Source organism: Rhinolophus hipposideros (genome assembly GCF_964194185.1).
Source record: "Rhinolophus hipposideros genome assembly, chromosome: 17".
Lineage (NCBI taxonomy): Eukaryota > Metazoa > Chordata > Mammalia > Chiroptera > Rhinolophidae > Rhinolophus > Rhinolophus hipposideros.
This window is the reverse complement of record NC_138063.1, coordinates 20,511,077-20,529,673: the sequence shown is the minus strand read 5'-3', so window position 1 is coordinate 20,529,673 and position 18,597 is coordinate 20,511,077. Positions and strand designations below refer to the sequence as shown.

General features: G+C 52.1%; 1 protein-coding gene across 9 annotated transcripts in view; it reads left to right on the top strand.

Annotated features, from left to right (window-relative positions):
• CTIF (cap binding complex dependent translation initiation factor) overlaps positions 1-18,597 on the top strand; it is a 262,255-nt gene that overhangs the window by 131,059 nt on the left and 112,599 nt on the right. For all 9 annotated transcript variants that reach the window (XM_081078718.1, XM_081078717.1, XM_081078716.1 and 6 more), the window contains one exon: positions 6,883-6,959. In XM_081078718.1, the coding sequence (XP_080934844.1) occupies positions 6,883-6,959 (77 nt within the window). The remainder of the gene's footprint in view (positions 1-6,882; positions 6,960-18,597) is intronic.

Sequence of the window (18,597 nt, the reverse complement as noted above, 5' to 3'; positions counted from 1 at the left end):
TAGCCAGATTGAGAGGCAATCAGGCACAGCAGCAGCCAGGGGACACCCACCCCTCAACCAATGAGTGAAGGGCAGGGTGGGCTTGATGGCCAGGAGCACCTCCCTCTAGTGCTCCTAGAGGGAGCAGAGAGCAAGCAGAGGCCTGTCCCAGGGGCCAGGGCCAGGGCATCTGAGGGGACACAGCAAGCACTCTGCAGGGCAGACATGCTTGCAGGGAGGGCATTGGAACCAGTGCCTGGTGACACCAGCTCTCCATTCTCAGGCCTGGTAGGAGGTAGCATGGTCAGAAATGGGGCTGCCCAGCTGTGGCTCCAGCACAAATCAGGGCTTGCTCTCGGCCACTCCTCCTCGCTCCTTAGGACCCACAATGCATGGCTGGGCACCACGGGGTCAGAGATAGGGCAGGAGGGAGCTGTCTGATGCCCTCAGGGGCGGGCCTCCTCATCTCTGCTCTGATAACTGGCAGCCAAGTGAGATCAAAGTTGGACCCGTGTTTCCCTGAAAATAAGACCTAGCCAGACCATCAGTTTTAATGCGTCTTTTTGGAGCAAAAATTTATATAAGACCCGGTCTTACTAATTTTTGCTCCAAGAGACGCATTAGAGCTGATGGTCCGGCTAGGTCTTATTTCCGGGGAAACACGTATATGTGCTGCCCAAGTGAGCACAAGTGACGTCACAGTTGGGAGCGGGAACCTTGGAGTTGCAGATACGGGCTGCTGCCAGCTGGTGGGGTGGCCTTGGGCAACTTCCTTGACCTTACTGAACAAACCTCTTCTTCTGTAAAAATATGATGAAATTGCCTGCTGAGCGCATAACTGACACAAATTCAACTGTCTGTTTTTGGCAAAGGATGTACTGTCAGAAAAATAACCCTCTTTAAAGCACAAATGTTTTTGCTCACGCCTCCACCTATATTAGTTTGCTAGTGCCATAACCACGTGCCACCGATGGGTGCCTTAAAGAAATTTACCTCCTCACAGTGCCAGAGTCAGGAAGTCCAAGATCAAGATGTCCACAGGCTGTGTTCCCTCTGAAAGTGCTAGGGAAGGATCTGCTCCAGGCATCTCTTCTAGCTTCTAGTAGCTTCTTGGCTTGTGGCAGCATAACTCCAGTCTTCCCATGGTGGTTCTTTTTATAAGGACACCAGGTATTGGATTTAGGCATTACCCTACATCCAGTCTGACCTCCTTGTAGCTTGATCACACCTGCAAAGACCATATTTCCAAATAAGGTCACGTTCACAGGTACCTGGGGTTAGAACCACAGCTAACCTTTTAGGGACACACAGTTCTACCCTCGATGGCGTGAGAGGACGATACTGGTGGCAGGTACCAGCCCGACACTGTGGTCAGGGGCCCGGCACTGCCGGCAGAGCCCGGTACCTCCATTCCTTCCCACAGAGCCGAGTGCGTCTCCACACACTCCCCCCGTGACCCTGGCGCTGTTGGCCAGCATGTTGACATTGTAAGCGTGCCTTCTTCTCCCTTCTTGAGCCCCTATGGAAACCTGTAAGACTCAGCTCAGGGGCCACCCCCTCGGCGAAGCTTCTCTGACCCTTTTCCCAAGCAGAGGCTGCCAGAGACGTCTGCTCCACTTCTGCTATGGTGCCCAGCACACGTCGGCTGGCTCGTCTATGTTCCCTTGCGTTCCCCGGGCTGGGACTGGGTCTCTTCATTCTGTCGTTCTCCATTCGATGCACCTGACACTTAGTGGGCCTTCAGTGCTGGTCGGGTGAGGAAGGGTAAGGAAGAACCGATGGGTGGATGGGTAGATGGATAGATATCAAGTAACAGAGAGGTCTTGCCGGACCACGCCCACCCCACCCCGGCGGTGCTCAGCCCCTTGCCCTGCCTTGTTCTGCTCCAGAGCATTCTTCATCATTTATCGTATTATCTCTCTCCTTTCACTAAAATGGATGCTCTGTGAAAATAAGCGTCTTACCTCTTTTTCATTACTGTGTCTTCAGTGCCTAAAACAACAATATTTGCAGGATGGGTGGATGAATAGAAGGGTGTGTGGGTGAGTGGATGGACACATGGGTGGCTGGAGAGTCTGTGGCCCGGTGGAAGTGTGTCATTCTTATCATAGAATCCACTGGTCTCAGAGCCACCAGGCACACGTGCTGTCCTTGCTCAGTGTGCTTTCTTTGCCCTCCCTCTACCCTCACCCCCAGACCCAAGATTTGTTTATAGTTGTTATCTCAGGGCCAGGCCCTTGCACACCCAGCCGGAGGCCAGCAACTCTGCCCTGGAATGAGTGGATTTTACATAATGTGTTTTCCTGCAGCCTGAGCAAAGCAACAAGGTGCTGCCTCCACAGTGCTCTGTCTTACCCAGTGCTGACCTCTGGGAGAGGGAGAGGGGGAGGAGGAGAGGGTAACGGGGAGAGAGAGAGAGATGCGTGTGCTCTGCCAGCACTGCTCGCGGAAGGAGTATTAGCTTCCCTCCCTCCCTGGAGAGACTTGGTTTATATAATCTACTTGTCTCCCAGGCCCTTTTAGTTATTGAAAGTGGTCAGAGGTTAGACAGGGGAACTGCAGCCAGGTCTCAGAGCTAAAGGGAGAAGGGTTCTTGTGTGGCGACATGGAGGAGGAATGGGGAGCACCTGGGTGGTGCAAGGTGGCGCAGAGGCACCTCATGCCTCTGATGAAATGCACCAAGCAGCTGGTGAGCCAGAAAGCTGGTGCCTTCATTCACGGGGAGGACTCATACTGGACTGACATTAGCTGACAGACGTCCGTCCACGTGGAGCTCTTTCAAAGCATGGAGTAGAAGGCTTTGTTGGGTAAAGAATTAGAGCAAAGGGCACTTTATGCTCTTACAGGGTGATTCTGACAAGACTGATATGTGTGCCGTTCTCCACGGAGGGACTTATCCTGTCTAAAAAGAAGAGAGGGGTCTCTGGTCTAAAGCCGGAGCACCAGCACCCCTGGCCAGGCCTGGAGATACAAACTCATGCTCCTTTACGGATTCCTTATTTGTCAACTCCTCTCATTGGGTGTCCCTTGCCTAGGACATGCCATCCTGTTCAGCTCTGTCTTATCGACCGTGTTTTACAGCAACTGCTTCCTGGAGAGGGAATGAGAGAGGGACACTTTTCATGTGGCTGGATCTGTTTATTCCTCTTTCGTCTCCTTCTTCTACGCTTGGTATTCCCTCTACCTAGAATATACTACTTTCAGATACTTTTTCCACCTTTTAAAATTAAGGTATAATTTACATATCATAAAATTCACCCTTTTCAAGTGTGCAGTTCAATGGCTTTTAGTCTATTCACAAGGTTGTACAACCATCACTACTATCTAATTCCACAATATTTTCAACACTCCCCAAAAGAAACCTAGTACCCATTAGCAGTCACTCCCCATGCTCCCTCCCCACAGCCCCTGGCAATCACTAATCTTACTTTCTGTCTCTATAGATTTACCTATTCGGGACATCTCATAAAAAGGAAGTCATACACTTGGTGTCTAACTTCTTTCCCTGACCATGATGTTTTCAGAGTCCACCTATGTTGTGGCATGTATCAGCCCTTCCTTTTTATGGCCATGTAATATCCCGCTGTTTGGAGAGGCCCCCCCTTTTATTTATCCAGTCATCAGTTAATGGACATTGGGGGTGTTTCTATTTTGTGCCATGGTAAATAACGCTGCTATGAACATTATGGACAAGCCTTACCGCCAGCCAGTGACGTTAAAGAACTTTTGCTAGCCTGAGTTAGCTCATCTGGTGGAAGATACGTGTCTAAGCACAGATCTTTCTCCCTCTTCTTCTTCTGTTGGTCTCACACTTGCCCCTGTTGACTCCCGGATGCCCTTGTTTTGGGCAGAGTGTGGGCAGCACCTTGGGTTGTGTGTCACTTGGTACCAACCAGCAGCTTGAGTGTGAGGAATAAAGTGTCTGATGAAGAAAGTCCTCAAGCGAAGCATGCGTAAATGCAGTGTAGCCCACCGCACGCCTGAGTGCCTGCAGGTTCCATGTGACTGTCCCAGGGAAGGCCGGCCTCATTCACTTTGCACCACGACACCGACAGGCTGGGGCCCTGGGTGGGTCTGTGGGGCTTCTGTAGTCTGGATGGTTCCTGGCGACGGAGGATGTCAGACGTGCAAAGCTTTGGGCTATCACCTTAGTCACTTTGTTCAGCTGATTTTTGGTCTCCCACTGGGGTCTGCAGCCTCAGAAAGAGCACAGGCAGAACTTGTCCATCGTTCCCCAGCACACCATGTGGGCCACCAGGCCCTCTGCTACCTCCCCCTGCCTTCCCTGACCTGGGCTTCCCACACCCTTCTCCCCTGCAAACCACCTCAGCTGGACTCTCTGCCAAGACTGGGAGTTCCGTGAGGGCTGGAACCAAAGCCACCTTGCTTGTCCTGGCATACTCAGCCCTGAGCAGTGTCAGGCTCATGGGAAAGATGATAATGACGACACTAGAGATACTTATTGAGGTTTATTGTGGACCAGGCAATAAATATTCTGCATTCTTTGCATGTTAGTCAACTCCTTTCACCCTCACAAGGACCCTAGGAGACTGATGCTATTATTCCTCTACTTTACAGATGTAGAAACTGAGGCACATATAAGTTAGGTCATTTACTCAAAGTCACATAGCCATCGAGAGGAAGAGCCAGACTTAATGTCACAGTTTAGCCCCGGAACCATTCCTTTAACTACTATTATACTTTATATACCCATACTGGGGGGTGCCAAAAAAGTGTATACACATGACTTGTATTCGTCTTTCATTATCAGTGTATATTGAGTATTACAATTTTAATACAGTTCTTTTCTTTCTTAGAATGTGTATACATTTTTTGGGCACCCTCTGTATGTATATTAATTTGGGGGGTGGATCAATGGAGACAGAGGTCGTAGCAATGGCTTCATAAGAAGCCCTGAGTGGTCCGTGCCCACTGGGCCACACTGAGTCCTGCCGGAGAGCTCGGACTCCACGCTGAGGTTGAGCCCCAGGGCAGCTCCTGCGTGCTGCAGCCAACGTGTGGGGACAGGAGGCTAGGATGCAAATCAGAGCCCCGGACTCTGAGGCCCAGTTGGGCGAGGCTGGCACCTCTTGGGCTCATGGAGGGCCAAGTGTTATGGACAGTTCCCTCTGCTCATTCTCAGCGCTGAGATCCCCATCCAGGCCACCGGCTTGAGAGGGAGCCTCTGCTTCCTTCCATTGTCTCTGCGGGGCACACCCAGTGTGTTCCTACGGTGACCTGAGGCCTGAAGGGAGGGAAGAGGCCAGCCCAGCGCTGGGTCTGGGTGGGAGAGAGGAAATGAGAGGGGAAGACTTGGTGTTTTTCCTTGTTTGTGTTTTGTATTAAAGAAAGCAAATAATATCCTTTGAGAAAACTATTAAACAAAGCACATCCTAAGGCCACAGAGGCCCATTGTGGCTTCCTGAAGCCCAGAATTCATTCATGCTTTTTTGGCTGGATTGTTAGAGGCAAGAGAGGGTGGGAGGGACAGACTATTATTAAAATATACTTTGAAATGTGTCCTTCCCTCCCTGGACTCCATAGGAGTCGAGGCTGAATGTCCGGAATGCCAGGGTCCCTGTGTCCTCCTGAGTCTGTTGCCCTCTCTAGGAAGCTCCCTGAGACTGGCCAGTCCTGGCACAGCCAGGGCTGCAAACATCCAGCCCCCCTCCTTGGTCAAGGGCTGAACCCTGAGCTTCCAGGGCCAGCACGGCCCTCAGCTGTGGAGCCCGAATCCGGAGGGTTGTACATGTCCTCAGCATAGAGGGTCTGGGCCGCCAGCCCAAAGAACTACCTGTCTCTAATTCATTGTATGAGCTCCCTGGGCCTCAGTCTCCCTGTCTGTAAAGTGGGGGTTTGGGCCAAATGGACTGCCACTGACTGTCCAGAACACTGTGCCCTGTCACTCCCTTGCTTACCCTGTGCGTGCCCAAAGTTGTGAGCTCTGATCAGCCTGGACCCAGGTGTCCCAGGCCCAAGCCACACCACCCCCTGCTCCCAGAGCCCCAGGCCTTTGTCCCCTTGACTCTCCTCCAGGCTGTCCATAATGGATTGGCAGTGCTCCCCCCATGTCCCACCAGAACACACTTTTCTGCTGGGGGGAGGGAAGTGCTAAGAACAGAGCTGGCCATCAGCCCAGCTTCTGCAAATCGTTCTTCCTGGGACCTGGCTTTCTGGGACCAGCCCTACTTTACAAGCAGAGGGTCTCTCACCAACTGTGAAGTAAATGTATAAACTGTTGTTGTCATGATGACAATATACAAAAAACCATCCTTAGGATTTTCCCCAGGTTGAACATTGTCAAGGCATTTAGCTATTTGCATGTTTTCCCCGGGAGTGTAAGGAATGAGGGTCCTGGACTAGGATGGAGAGACCTGGGTCCAACAGTGTCCCCTCTGTGTGGGTCTCGGGGTTGGCGACGGGTCTGCGTCTCCTTGGTCCTCTCCACCGCGCAGAAGATATTAACATTCCCATTGTGTTAGGAAACTGGATGTTAGAGAAGCAACGTGTATCACTCATACAGCCAGTGAATCCAGGCCGTGGGCCCCGCTCTGTCGTAAACGCTGTGACACCTTGAACGGCTCACTCACCTCTCTGGACCTGAGCGTTCTCGATCTCATCTGTAATTTGACTGACCAGATAGGACAAGTTCTAAGGTCCCCTTTGTGTCCCCCTACTGTGTTTGATTCTGTATTGCCAGCATCGTCACCTGTTGGGAAATTCATTCACACTAGTATTTTCCATGTTCCAGCCTGGCTTTGGTGGTCAGAGTCTAGTTTTTCCAAACGCTCCATTTTTTTTTTTTGGGGGGGGGGGTCATTGATGTTATGAGTTCAGTCCCAGAAGTCCTTTGGGCTCTTCCAGAAGTTGCTAACGATGCCCCCTCCTCCCCCCATACTGCAGGGCTACCACCCGATGCCCCACGAGGTGGAGATTGCGCACACAAAGAAGTTGTTCCGGCGGCGGAGAAATGACCGAAGGTAGGACAGACTCTATCGCGAGCTGTGGGTTTTCTTTTCCTCTGTCGGCCACATGGGGCTCCGTTACCTGTTGTCCCCCATCACCGGCTGATACCGAGAATGAGGTCAGCTCGGTGGGGTTGGTTACTGGTTAGGCAGCGGGGCTACGCTCGTCTTGGTTGGCCCCAGTAATGGACGCCTTCAGGAGCTCAGGGCAGGTTTTACAGTCGGGGAAACTGCTCTTACCACAGACTTTACGGCAGCAGCAATCGCAGTCCTTGAGGGGCAAGGATCTCACTGACTCGTGTCTTGAGACATGGCCTCCAGGAGGCCTGGAGCTTGCAGTTCCAAGGTTATCTGTCTGTCCTCCACCCCGGTCACTGGGAGTTGTCCCTGGCCCGTGACAGGTGACACACAGCTCAGCAACTGCACGTGCTACTGCTCTTGAATGCCTGGAGGAGCTCCCTTCAACTAAGGCAGGGACCAGGATCTCACTGGAGTTCAGAGTCCTGGGTGTTAGCACGGGGCCAGAAGAAGCGCCACTAGGTAGCCCTGGGTAGGAATGAGCAGCTGAGGCCGAAGGCATGGGAGGGCATGCCTTTGTTTCCTGAAAGGACTTCTGACAGGGAAAGGTCTTCCAGGTTTATTTCCAATGGAAAACCCCAAGGGCAGAACAGTGTTTGTGGTTGTGGCCATTTGTGCAAAAGGAGGTGTTCGAGTGTATTTTTTGCTTGAACATGCATAAATGATTTCTGGCTGGAAATATCGAAGGAGGAAGGAAGAAAGGAAGGAGGCTCCTGCCTGAGAAATTAAAATGAGGTATTCTTCTATAGGGATTTCTTTTTCGATAACGGCAATGGTTTGTGGTTTTACCTTTAATGAAGGTAAAGGTGGTTTTACCTAAATTTAGAGAATGTTCTCAGAGAGCCACAAAGCAGCTCAGCTGACATCCTTGCTCAGAAAACTAGAAGTACCTGTTTTCTTGCAGCTCCTTGAGGCCGAGCGGAGGCTGACAGGGTCCCGAATCCTTCCCTCCGCCCTCAGGCCCTGAACGTGGCATGTGGGGTGGTAGCCCCAGCTCTGGGTGGGCGGGAAGATGGGGCACCCCAAACACCTCATCATCCACTGGTGGATTTAGCTGGTCTGAAACAGAGAATAGCAAATGCACAAGTAGCTGGGAGGCGAGCAGCCCTGGATTAGAAATCCGAACCACTGGGCGCTTTTATGCTGTGGCCTTTAAAGGGGAAACTGAGCCAGGAGAGTTGGAGCAAACCCTGTCCCTTATGAATGCACTGTCTGCTAACTTTTTGCTGTGCAGCTTCACAAGGCTACTTCCTGGTTTCTGGTTCCCGGCGGAGGGAAGATGTAGGGAGCAACCCCCTAACAGGAGAATGAGGTGCCAGGGGACTTGGGGAGGTGTTGGCAAGGGCAGAGGGTTGGTGTCCTTCCTCCCCTGTCCCATGGTTCTCAGACTGCGTGTCTAGAGGTGTGGGGAGTCCCCAAGCTTCCGCACGAGAGGTCACCCTCTGACCTGCTTCTCCGGGCTCAGCGTCCAGGTCCCCACCTCCATGTGTGGGCTGGGTCGCCTTGCTCAACAGGAGTCCCCTGGACAGGGGCAGGCCTCCGGAAAGCAGCAGTGTGACCGAGGAATGTAGGAAGAGGAATGTGACATGCAAGCACTGGGAAACTGCCCTTCCGCTGGGCCGCTGTCCTGTTAGCAAACTCCGGGTTGGGCCAGCACACCTCGCAAAGGATGTGGACCCGGGACAGAGTCCAAAACCAGGCAATAAAGATGATTAAAAGGAGGGAAAGTATGTCCTGTGAGGAGAGGCTAATGGACGGGCCCGCGACTAGAGGAGACTGCAGGGGAAGGATTGCACGCCGGTCAACTCATGACAGATTTATACGGAGGGCCGAGGAGCAACTGCATCCACATTCGCAGGGACTCAAACCAGAGGAAGGAAATCAGCTGAAATGGAAGGAGAGAGTGCTCAGCTGAACCGAAGACGGACTCACGGAACAGACGTCTTGCCTATCAGAGCTCAGACTCTGTAATTCGGGGCAGCAACCCTGGACTGAGCACGTGCACGCCACCTATAGTCACAGGCTAGAATCCGGTGCAGTCTGTCACTTAGCCATCATGGAGTCCCCGGGCATGGGCACTTGAGGAGAAGAACATGAACCCGATAGTTTAAGGAACTCATTGTCCGGAAGCAGGAGGCCAACGCCAAGCCCCTGATGGTGGAGCGTGTGATTCTAACACTTGAGGAATGGCTGCAGAATATTAATCAGGTTGACCCTAACCTTCCCAGCTGATGATGGGTACAGATCTTTGTATTTGACCTTGATAGCTAACACTTTCGTACAGCAGATTAACTTTCCTAGTATTGGGTGCTTAAACCACACCGAGAGGCTTGCATTCCCTAGGGTGGCAGAGGGAGAGATCCCACAATCAGGTTTGGCAGTCAAAGAGCACCGCCAGCATCTGCTCCATGCCTCTGAGCACTCCCTCTGTGGTGGGGGAGAGCAGGTACTGTTTCCCCATTTAACAGATGGAATCACTGAGGCCAGGAATGTTAGCTAAGAAGTGACAAAGCCGAACTTGCCTCTGTTGACTCCAAATCTCTCTCCCTTTTGACTCCACAACCTCAAGTGGACATTTGACCCATAAAAGGCCAAGAGCATGGAGCTGGTAGGTGCATAGCTGGATTGGCTTTTAAAGCTCTGCCTCCACTATTAAGGCTGGCAGGGAAAGAGCGTCCCTCCAGAACAGCAGTCTGCAGACTCTGCTCCCACAATCTGTGGGCTGCTTCCAGGGTCTCTGAGGAAAACTGAGTTGTGTATGCCTTTTCCTCACGTGGCAGAAAGAAGTTTAGCTCATGAACAGTTCAAAGGGCTTCTCGTTAAAATTGTTCTCAAAACTTGGACAACTGGAAACCACTTCTTTATTTTGGGAAACGAGTCAAAGATATTTGCTGATTTCAGACAAAATTACGCATTTCATGAGAGCAGTGGGCCTCCGGGTGTTCTGTCCCCATCCAAGTTGGAGACCTACTGACTGGAAGGGGGGGCCGCTGAGCTTTGTCTACCACCCCAAGCCCTACCCGCCGGACGCAGGGCACCGCACACGGGCCAACTCAGAACAGGGCTGAGTCCTGGCCACGCCCCTGACCCGCTGCTTGTGTTGACCTTGAGTGAGGGCTCACCTGGGTGGTGAGGGGGCAGATTCTCTGTACTCCTGCCCTCCCCCCACCACCACCACTCAGTTTGAGGAGATGAACGCACTGAGGCAATGCACAAATGTCTGTCTGAGTCTGTGTTTCCTGGGAGACCGACTGTGGGATGAAGATGAGCAGGCCGGACACTTACTAAGGAGTATGCCCTTGGGCTCAGTACAATTGACAGGAAGGGAAGGGGCAGGACTGGCCAGAGGGAGTAGCTGCAGTGCAGTCTGGGTGGGAAGTTCTGACCCTCTGGGCGGTTCTGAAGTTGGCGTGACTCTTTAGAGTGAAGGGGCAGGTCTTTGTTTCCCCATGTCTGCTGGTCATCAGATGGTGACCACCTGGGGATGGGGCGTGACCTTTGGCTGGGAACTCTCTTAGCCCAGGGCAGTTTCTCTAGGGGCAGGGTGCTCTGGAGAATACCAGAGAAGTGCCACCCTCCCTTGGTCCCCAGGTGGTGCAGGGGGGGCCACGTACTGGGTGCTTCGGGGTGAGCAGACCGTCCAGCAGCTCTTGCTGCCTCTGTCCCATTGACTGTGACTGTGGCTTGGTGTCCTCTCATCGTAGAACCAATTAAGAAGTGCATCCCTCCTTCCCTTCCCCTGCCAACGTGTATGTGCCTAAGGGTTTACCTCCTTGAATGTCAGACTCTTTCCCTAGGGAAAAAGTCAGTGTCAGCCTTTAGAATTGATTTTGCAAGCGCTCTGTGACATCATCTAGGTCACTGATAAAAACAAACAGGACATCTGAAATTAGTGGTGATGGGTATGCCACTTCGTGAAGATACTAAAAATATCCGGAATGACGGTATATAAATTTAAAAGGGTGGATTTTTGTAATATGTGAATTATAACCCAATTAAAAAATGTTTTCATGACTGAAGCTGGTCGCAAGATGGGTTATGTAGCAAGCCCCTGGAAACACCCTTTGAATCTTGATGTTTGCAGGGTTCCCCAAATGTATCAGGCTAGTAACGTTTTCAAAAGAAGACATGGATGTGTCTGGCTGGGACTCAGCCCATGTGATTAGTGGTTAGTGGTTACATCTTTTAACCGCTAGCGATTAGTGGTTACATCCTTTTTTCCAAATCATCTGTTTGGGAATATCTTTGGAAGAGATGATATCTATATTTTTCTGATTATTGAAAATTGGAACTGTATACACATAGCTATAGTTGCTAGCACTTTGTTCTCCAAGATTCCTCAGACATGATCGGGGTTCGTTTGTGACCACCCACAAAGAGTTCTCTTTTTCTGAGCAACGTTCCCCCATCCCTCAGGCGAGAAGATGAGAACTCGGAGCACCCATCTCTCTCCCACAATCTCCTCCTAGGCCCTCAGCATCAAACAGATGCTCTAGCTGGGTCTACCTTTCCTGGTCCAACACATGTTCTCTGACAGAAGGCAACCCCCCCCCCTTTTTAATTTTACATCATCCCCCCAATCAGCAGCCTCATGCATTTCTTCCCCCTTCTCACTCTTAAATACAAAAACATCATTTTAGAATTGTCATTAACCCTTGTGAAGACCACTCCCTGACAACCCAACCCCATTCTTGGATGGTCATCCATGGTGATGGGAGACCCCTCCTTCCATTCTGGGAGCCACTTTACCCCTCCTCCTCTTTACATCTGGGCTCGTGGGCAAGGACGCTGGGGGAGGTCCAGTGACTCTTGGACCCCTTCTCTACGTCCCAGTTGCTTTCTGGAGCTCGCTGTCCCTTTAGCACCTCAGATCACGCCTTCAGTCAGGAGTCCCTCAATCCTAGGAAGATGACTAAGGCCCAGATCTTGCCCACCAGGAACTGGGCAGGAATTTACCTCGTTCAGAGCCCTGGATCTGCCCGTCTACTCATGCACCTGAGTTGTTCAGGTGGCCCCTTTTGGAAGCAGTCCTCAGGATTCGTGGATTCCGTATTTACAACTTCGCCTACTCTCTAAAATGTATCTGTAGCCCCAAATCAGTACTCACAGTGCTTTCACAGTCATTCATGGACACGCACAGAATGGTGAGAAGTTCAAGTCTCCCAACACACGTTCTCAGCTGAGGCTGAACAAGGAGACGCTCTGTCTTCCTGTTGCAGCTCTCCTTCTGTGTCCTTTTACACATCTATTTAGTGCCATGTTTTTTGCATTTGTGTTTTCTGTTGGTGAATGTGCTGTTAAAATGGCTCCCAATTACAGTGCTGAACTGCTGCCTGGTGTTCCTAAGCATAAAACAGCTGCGATGTGCCTCACAGAGAAAATACACGTGTTACATAAGCTTCTTCGGGCATGAGTCACAGTGCTGTTGGCTGTGCGTTTAATGTTAATGAATCAACAATATTTAGGTGTCTTTAAAAGAAATACACATAAAACGAGGTTTTTGTATTGATCGGTTGGAAAAAATGTGGTGAGCAGAGGCTCACGGACGCCTAATCCTATATTTCTCCTGGGAGCCATGGTTCAGTAGTCGTTAATTCAGTGTTTGCAGGATTTGGGGCAACGTAACTACCATGAGTAACCAGCGCCGACTGCTCGCTCTTTAAAACAGGGAGAGAGATGCTAAAGGTAAAGGAATACGTTGTGAGTGATGGGGTGTCAGGCCTGAGTAACTTACCTTGCTTGTGTGCTGGTAGCAGAGCTGGGGAATTAGAAGAGGGAGCAGGAGACCCTTCTTCCAGCCATTGCCACCTGGCTTGGGTTTTACTGAGGGGCCCGTGCTTCCTTCACCCTGTCCCAAGATGGCACCATCCCTGAAGCCCTCCGGCCTGCTAGTCCCTGCGGTGGCCATCATTGTCATCCTGTCATCGGGAGCCCAGGGGACAGTGAGACAGATTCATGCTCCTATTGCCCGCAGTTTGCCTTTATATCCCAGCAAGGAAATTGCCCTCATTAAGTTCCTGCTAAAGATAGATAAGAAAATGGGACAGGCATACCCCCACCTGGCAGGCAGCCTTGTCAGAGCCTAAGCAAAATGAGTCAGATAGGAATTATTTTTAGGCTTCTTCTCCTCCTTCCCCACGCCCACCCCAAGCGGACCCCTTGGAAAGAAGAGCAGCTCATTTCTTGAAGCCAGATGTCCAGGTCTGTGTTTGATGGACGTGCAGGCCCTACCCCACCTAGAGAAGACCCCAGCCTGTTTGCAAATTATGATGGCCACATTATCCTTTGGACAACTCCCAGCTAGCCCAGTGCTCCTGGGCAGAACAGGTGCTGAGAAGGCCCCACAGCCCACCTGTGAGCCACGTACTGTCCCTGCACCCCCTTTCCTGCCCCTCTTTCCTGGCACGTGGTCCACGCTCAGGACCTGCTCTCAGCATCACACTCTGTGGGAAAGCAAACAAGGTTCTGGGGTTCCTTTCCCAGGAAAGGACCAGCATGTCCTCTGCCCAGGACACGCATCCTTATGGGGGTCATTTTGCACATTTTGGCAGAGCTCCCAGGTGCCAGGCCTGCCCACCCTGCAGTGGGCATCTCCCAGTCTGTGCCAACTGCTGGGAAGTAGAACATTGCTCCTCCTTATTTGCTCTCTTCCCCTCTTTCCAGCTATTAGGATTTATTTAACGCCTATAAACCCTAGATGGCAAAGGAGGGCCACCTGGGGGCAAGGAAGCTGACTGAGGAAGAGGAAGGGGGCACATGCCTAGTCGCCAGGAGAGCAGGAGGGGTACTGACTAGGAACTGGCCGTAGAGCCATAAATGCCATCTCCACTAGGTGTGTGCCTGCGACAGGAAGTAGAATGGATACCAGGAACCAGCCACCCAAGTTGGTTTAATTACTCCTCCTTTAAAGCTTAGTCTCTCTTTTTCTGAAATGCTGGGCATTTGGGGATTGGCTTGCAAATGTTAATCCCCAGCCCTTCCTCCCATGCTGGAGCTGATGGGCCCCAAGTGACTGGGCCCCAAGTGACTGGGCCTCTGCACCAAGTCACACAGCCTTCCATGAGGGTCTTGTGTATGGCGGGCAGCCTGGGGGGGTGGGCTGTGTGTATGGTGGACAGCCAAGGGGGGCCGTGTGTATGTATGGTGAGCAGCCCAGGGGGGCCGTGTATATGTATGGTGAGCAGCCCAGGGGGGCCGTGTATATGTATGGTGAGCAGCCCAGGGGGGCTGTGTGTATGGCCAACACCTCAGGGGGAGTGTGTGTATGGCAGGCAGCCCAGGGGGCTATGTGTATGGTAGGCAGCCCCGGGGGGCCGTGTGTATGTATGGTGAGCAGCCCAGGGGGAATGTGTGTATGGCAGGCAGTCCCGGGGGGCCTTGTGTATGTATGGTGAGCAGCCCAGGGGGGCCGTGTGTATGGCAGGCAGCCCAGGGCCTGGGCCAGGCTCACGAGGCTTCAGGACCGCCTCATCCCTCACCAGCCAGTGGATCTGGAGAAAATAAGGACCCTTGCCAAGGGCGTTCTTACTGTTCCCAAGGACATGAATGTGCTGCCTGCGGGACACCGGTAGATGAGTGGTACACGAGAAGTCCCAGCCCTGTGCTCAGTTCAAAGTACAGAAACATGCGTCTCCTCTCCTTCCTGACGTTCTCTCCTGGGACCCCTGGGCACTGGGCAGTGTGCTGGGAAGGAAAGAACGCTGGGCCAGCAGCTTTGAATCTAGGTTTTCAGCCTTGCAGTGTGGCCCAGGGCAATTCCCTTATGCTTTTGGAGCCCACGGTTTTCTCAGATGTAAACTAGAGTTCCAGATTCCACCTTTCACATGTATTAGGGAGAGTGCAGGGCTAACGATGAAAAAGAACACTTCCCAGGAATATTCCATTCCTTCACTGTGGGCTGGGAAAGGCAGACTGAGAGACATGCCAGAGGCCGTTTGGAGCTCGTGGGGCCAATTACCAGTGCCCCTTGTATCTTCAGCCCAGCCCATCGGCCCTCTCCAGAAAGTCCCAGAAAGCCGGGCCATGTCTGCTGCTCCTGTGTACATCTTTCGGGACCAGGTCTGCACCCTGGGCTCCCAGCTGAGCCTGGCTGAGCCCCCATCCTCCCAGTACTCTGGACACTGCCCGGGACCACCTTACACAGGGAGGGCTGTGCATTCCATCTGTCTTCCCAGTCATTTAATTTCTAGGTTCTAGGTTCTTTTGGTTGGATCTGTGGGCAAGCCCGGCCCATCTCAGTCCCACCCCCAGGTCACTCGGCAATTGAACCAGCACTTCCGTGTTCGGGACACACGGAGCCCTTTACAAACATCAGCTCTTACCATCTTGCCAACAACCCTAGGAAGGAGATACTGTTTTTCTTCCCATTTCAAAGATGAGGAAAGTAACTTACAGACAAAAGTAAAGTAACTTGCCCACAGTAGCAGAGCTGAGAAGTAGCTGAGCCTGAGTCTGGCTTCAGAGCCTGTGCCCCTGACCAGTTATCTGCTGGAAGACTTCCCTCAATGCCCTTCTCAGCATGCTTGGCCTCCCTCTTCTGGGTCCCTCACCGTCTTCTACATACACCTGCTGATTATGTATGTACCCGGGGTGGTGAAGGCACGCAGCCTGGGGGCTACTGTTTTCAAATAGACTGGGGGGAGTGTTGGCACGTGATTCAAAGGAATGAACATCCGGTGAGATTTCAGACAAGACCCACCAGACAGGGTCGCCTTCCCTCTACCTCTGCACCGGGTTGGAAATGCCTGGAGATCCTTTTCCTGGTCCAGATGATTCATGCATGAATATACTTAGGAAGTGTCTGCAATAGCCCAGAAATTTCCCAGGTTTTGGGGGCCTCACCCAGGTAGATGAAGGGTGGTGTGAGTTCCAGAATGATGGGCGGCTTTCAGGGAGAGCAGTCTGATCAGGAAAGCTTCCTCCAGCTGCCCGCTCCCCACAGTTCCAGGAGGACAAGCCTAGAACACAAAGGTGCCCTCCACTTCCCAAGACTCCCCAGCAGGGACGGGAGCACAGGTTTTAAAAATACCAAGGAGGCTTCCTGCCTGAGTCAGCATTTATCCTGAGCTCCGAGAGTTATTTCTGACTCTTCCCAGTAATTTAAGTTTAGCCATTTATTCCAACGCGTGTGTTTGGGGGAAGCTGAGGTGGCCTCTGTTATGGTTTGGGAGTATTTGGGGAGGCCCTGGTTTCCAGACGTAGTGCAGGGGCTCAATTAGGCAAGACATCAGCAAACAGAATGAAAATGACTCAAGAAGACAAGCCCTTGGGTCCCCAGAGGTGGTGTCTGTCCCCTGTGTGCCCAGGGGCCATCTCTCAAGTGGCACTTTGTGCCGTTGTCTCCAGCTCTCCAAGCATCTGCAAGCATCTCAGTGCCCTTCAAAATGCAGAATGGTTGGAGCTGTCGGCTCTTCCCAAGTAGCCCTGGACAGACAGATGGAGAGACAGACCACTGAGCACCAGTGGTCGCCAGGCTCACATAGGTGGGCGTGTCAGCTTCTCAACAATTCACAGGAGCTTAAAACGTACAGTCACCTGCACGTTAATATTGCAGAGGTTTGGGGAGGAATTATTAGCATACAACCTTTCAGATAGACCTTCGGAGCCCCTACCAGCACCAGCTACACCTCACCTCATCCCCCACCCCAAGACAGGCCTGCCCACCCTGCCCTCTCCCCACCTCCCCCCGACCTCACTGCCCTTGCTCACTGCACTTCCAGACCCCGGTATTCTCGGGTCCTTGAACAGTCCAGGCCAGCTCCCGTCTGCACGTGGCTGGCCCCTGTGCCTAGGATTCTCCTCCCCTGACTCTTATCCTTGCAGCTCCCTGTCGTTTTACAGGTTCCGCCTACCCCACCCTTCACTATCCAAGCTCTGTTTTAGTCCTCCCTTGATCCTCTTCCCCTCCCTTCCCCACAATTGATGGGGTGCGTCAGGCCTGACACGGACTGAGAGAGTTCTCCCTGCCACGCTCGAGTTCCCTGGCTCACCTGGAGCAGGTGTAGAGCTGCAGGATCCGGGGATGGGCGGGAGGCCCAGGAGCGTGCAAGGCACTCGTGTGTGGGAGGGTGAGCCCCCGTATCCTGAGTCACCTCCCCAGGTGAACAGAACAAAGGCTGCCAACCGAGCCAGCATTATCCACGGTGCAGCCCTCCCTCAGGAGTACGCTGCCCTTGAGTCGTCTTCAAGGAGTGAAGTCCATGGACAAAGAATCCAATTTCGGACATTCTGTGTGTCAGGACTGGTGCCAAAAGCAGGCAAACCATGTGTGGCCTCAAAACAATGAGAAACGTTCTTAAGGAAGAAACATATACTGTATGGGTCTGTGTGCCTCTTTGGTCTGGTGGCCGAGCGGCCACAGCGAACACGTGTTCCAAACTGGCTGGGTGCGCCAGGGAGCAGATGGAGCAGGAAACCCAGTGCCTTTGAACCGTGAGCCGTAGCCATGGCTTGGAGAGGCTGGGCTGGGACGGGGTGGGCCAGGCAGAGGGCAGGATTCTGACTCTACCCTCATTTCCAGAAGGTTGGAGACACTTGGGGAGAAGTAGGGTAGGAAAAGTGAGCAGGGCCCATGAAAGCCAACCCCTCCTAAGCCCCCCGCCCCCATCCAATGTCGGTCCCACTGCCCTCAGGACAGCAGGAGCGTCTTGGGCACCCTTTCCCAGCCGAAACTGTAGTGTATTTTTGCTGTGGGGCTTACTCTGCACAACTAGGGAAAATCATCTCTGTCTCCTTATCCACTGTACCTCCTACTTCTTTCAGACAGCTCCTCGTGTGCCCAAACTTATTGCATTCCAGCTTATGAACTGGGGTGTTTGTTATCAATCTAGACTTAATGGGTCCCTTTGCATTTTCATTGGAGCCTTCAGTGATTACCCAGAGCCAAGAGAATGATCTAGTGCTGAGAATTCCCAGCACAGTGAGAAGCCAGTATGTGTGTGTGTCTGGAGGGAGGGAAGAGTACGAGGGGAGGGAGCGTGGATGGATGGGTTGTATTTTTTTGAAGGCAGGATTTTCATCTCCTAAAAGTCTAAAACCATACCACTTTAGGCAACTATCCATTTTGGTTTCCCTTCATTTTCTGGAAGTCCCATAACATGAGCCCCTGCAGGGCCCTGGTTCCAGCCAAGTGTGTAGGCGGCCTCGTGAGCGTGCTGACGTGTGTAGACTTGGTTTGGGTCTCCTTGCTAGATGTGGAGCCTCAAAGGCACGACTTCACCTCTCCGAGGCATGTTTCTCATCTATAAAAGAGGGCATCTCTCTTGTGAGACTTTTGCAGTTCTAATGAGATGACACTCTGAAAGCAGGTAAAAGAGCAACGGCTGTTCAAACGTGAGGACTTACTGTCTGTATTTGTGTTTGTAGTATACACATGTCTGTGTTTACAGTTGTGTGAGTGTGTGTGTGTGTGTGTGTGTGTCTGCTTTCTGGACTCTGCCAGTATCATTTCCAATGATAGTTTGCTGGAAATGGAGCTTGTCCTGGGTGTTTGTATTAGTTATCTATTGCTGCATAACAAATACTTCCAAAACTTAGCGCTTAAAAACACCAAGCATTGATTATCTCACAGTTTCTG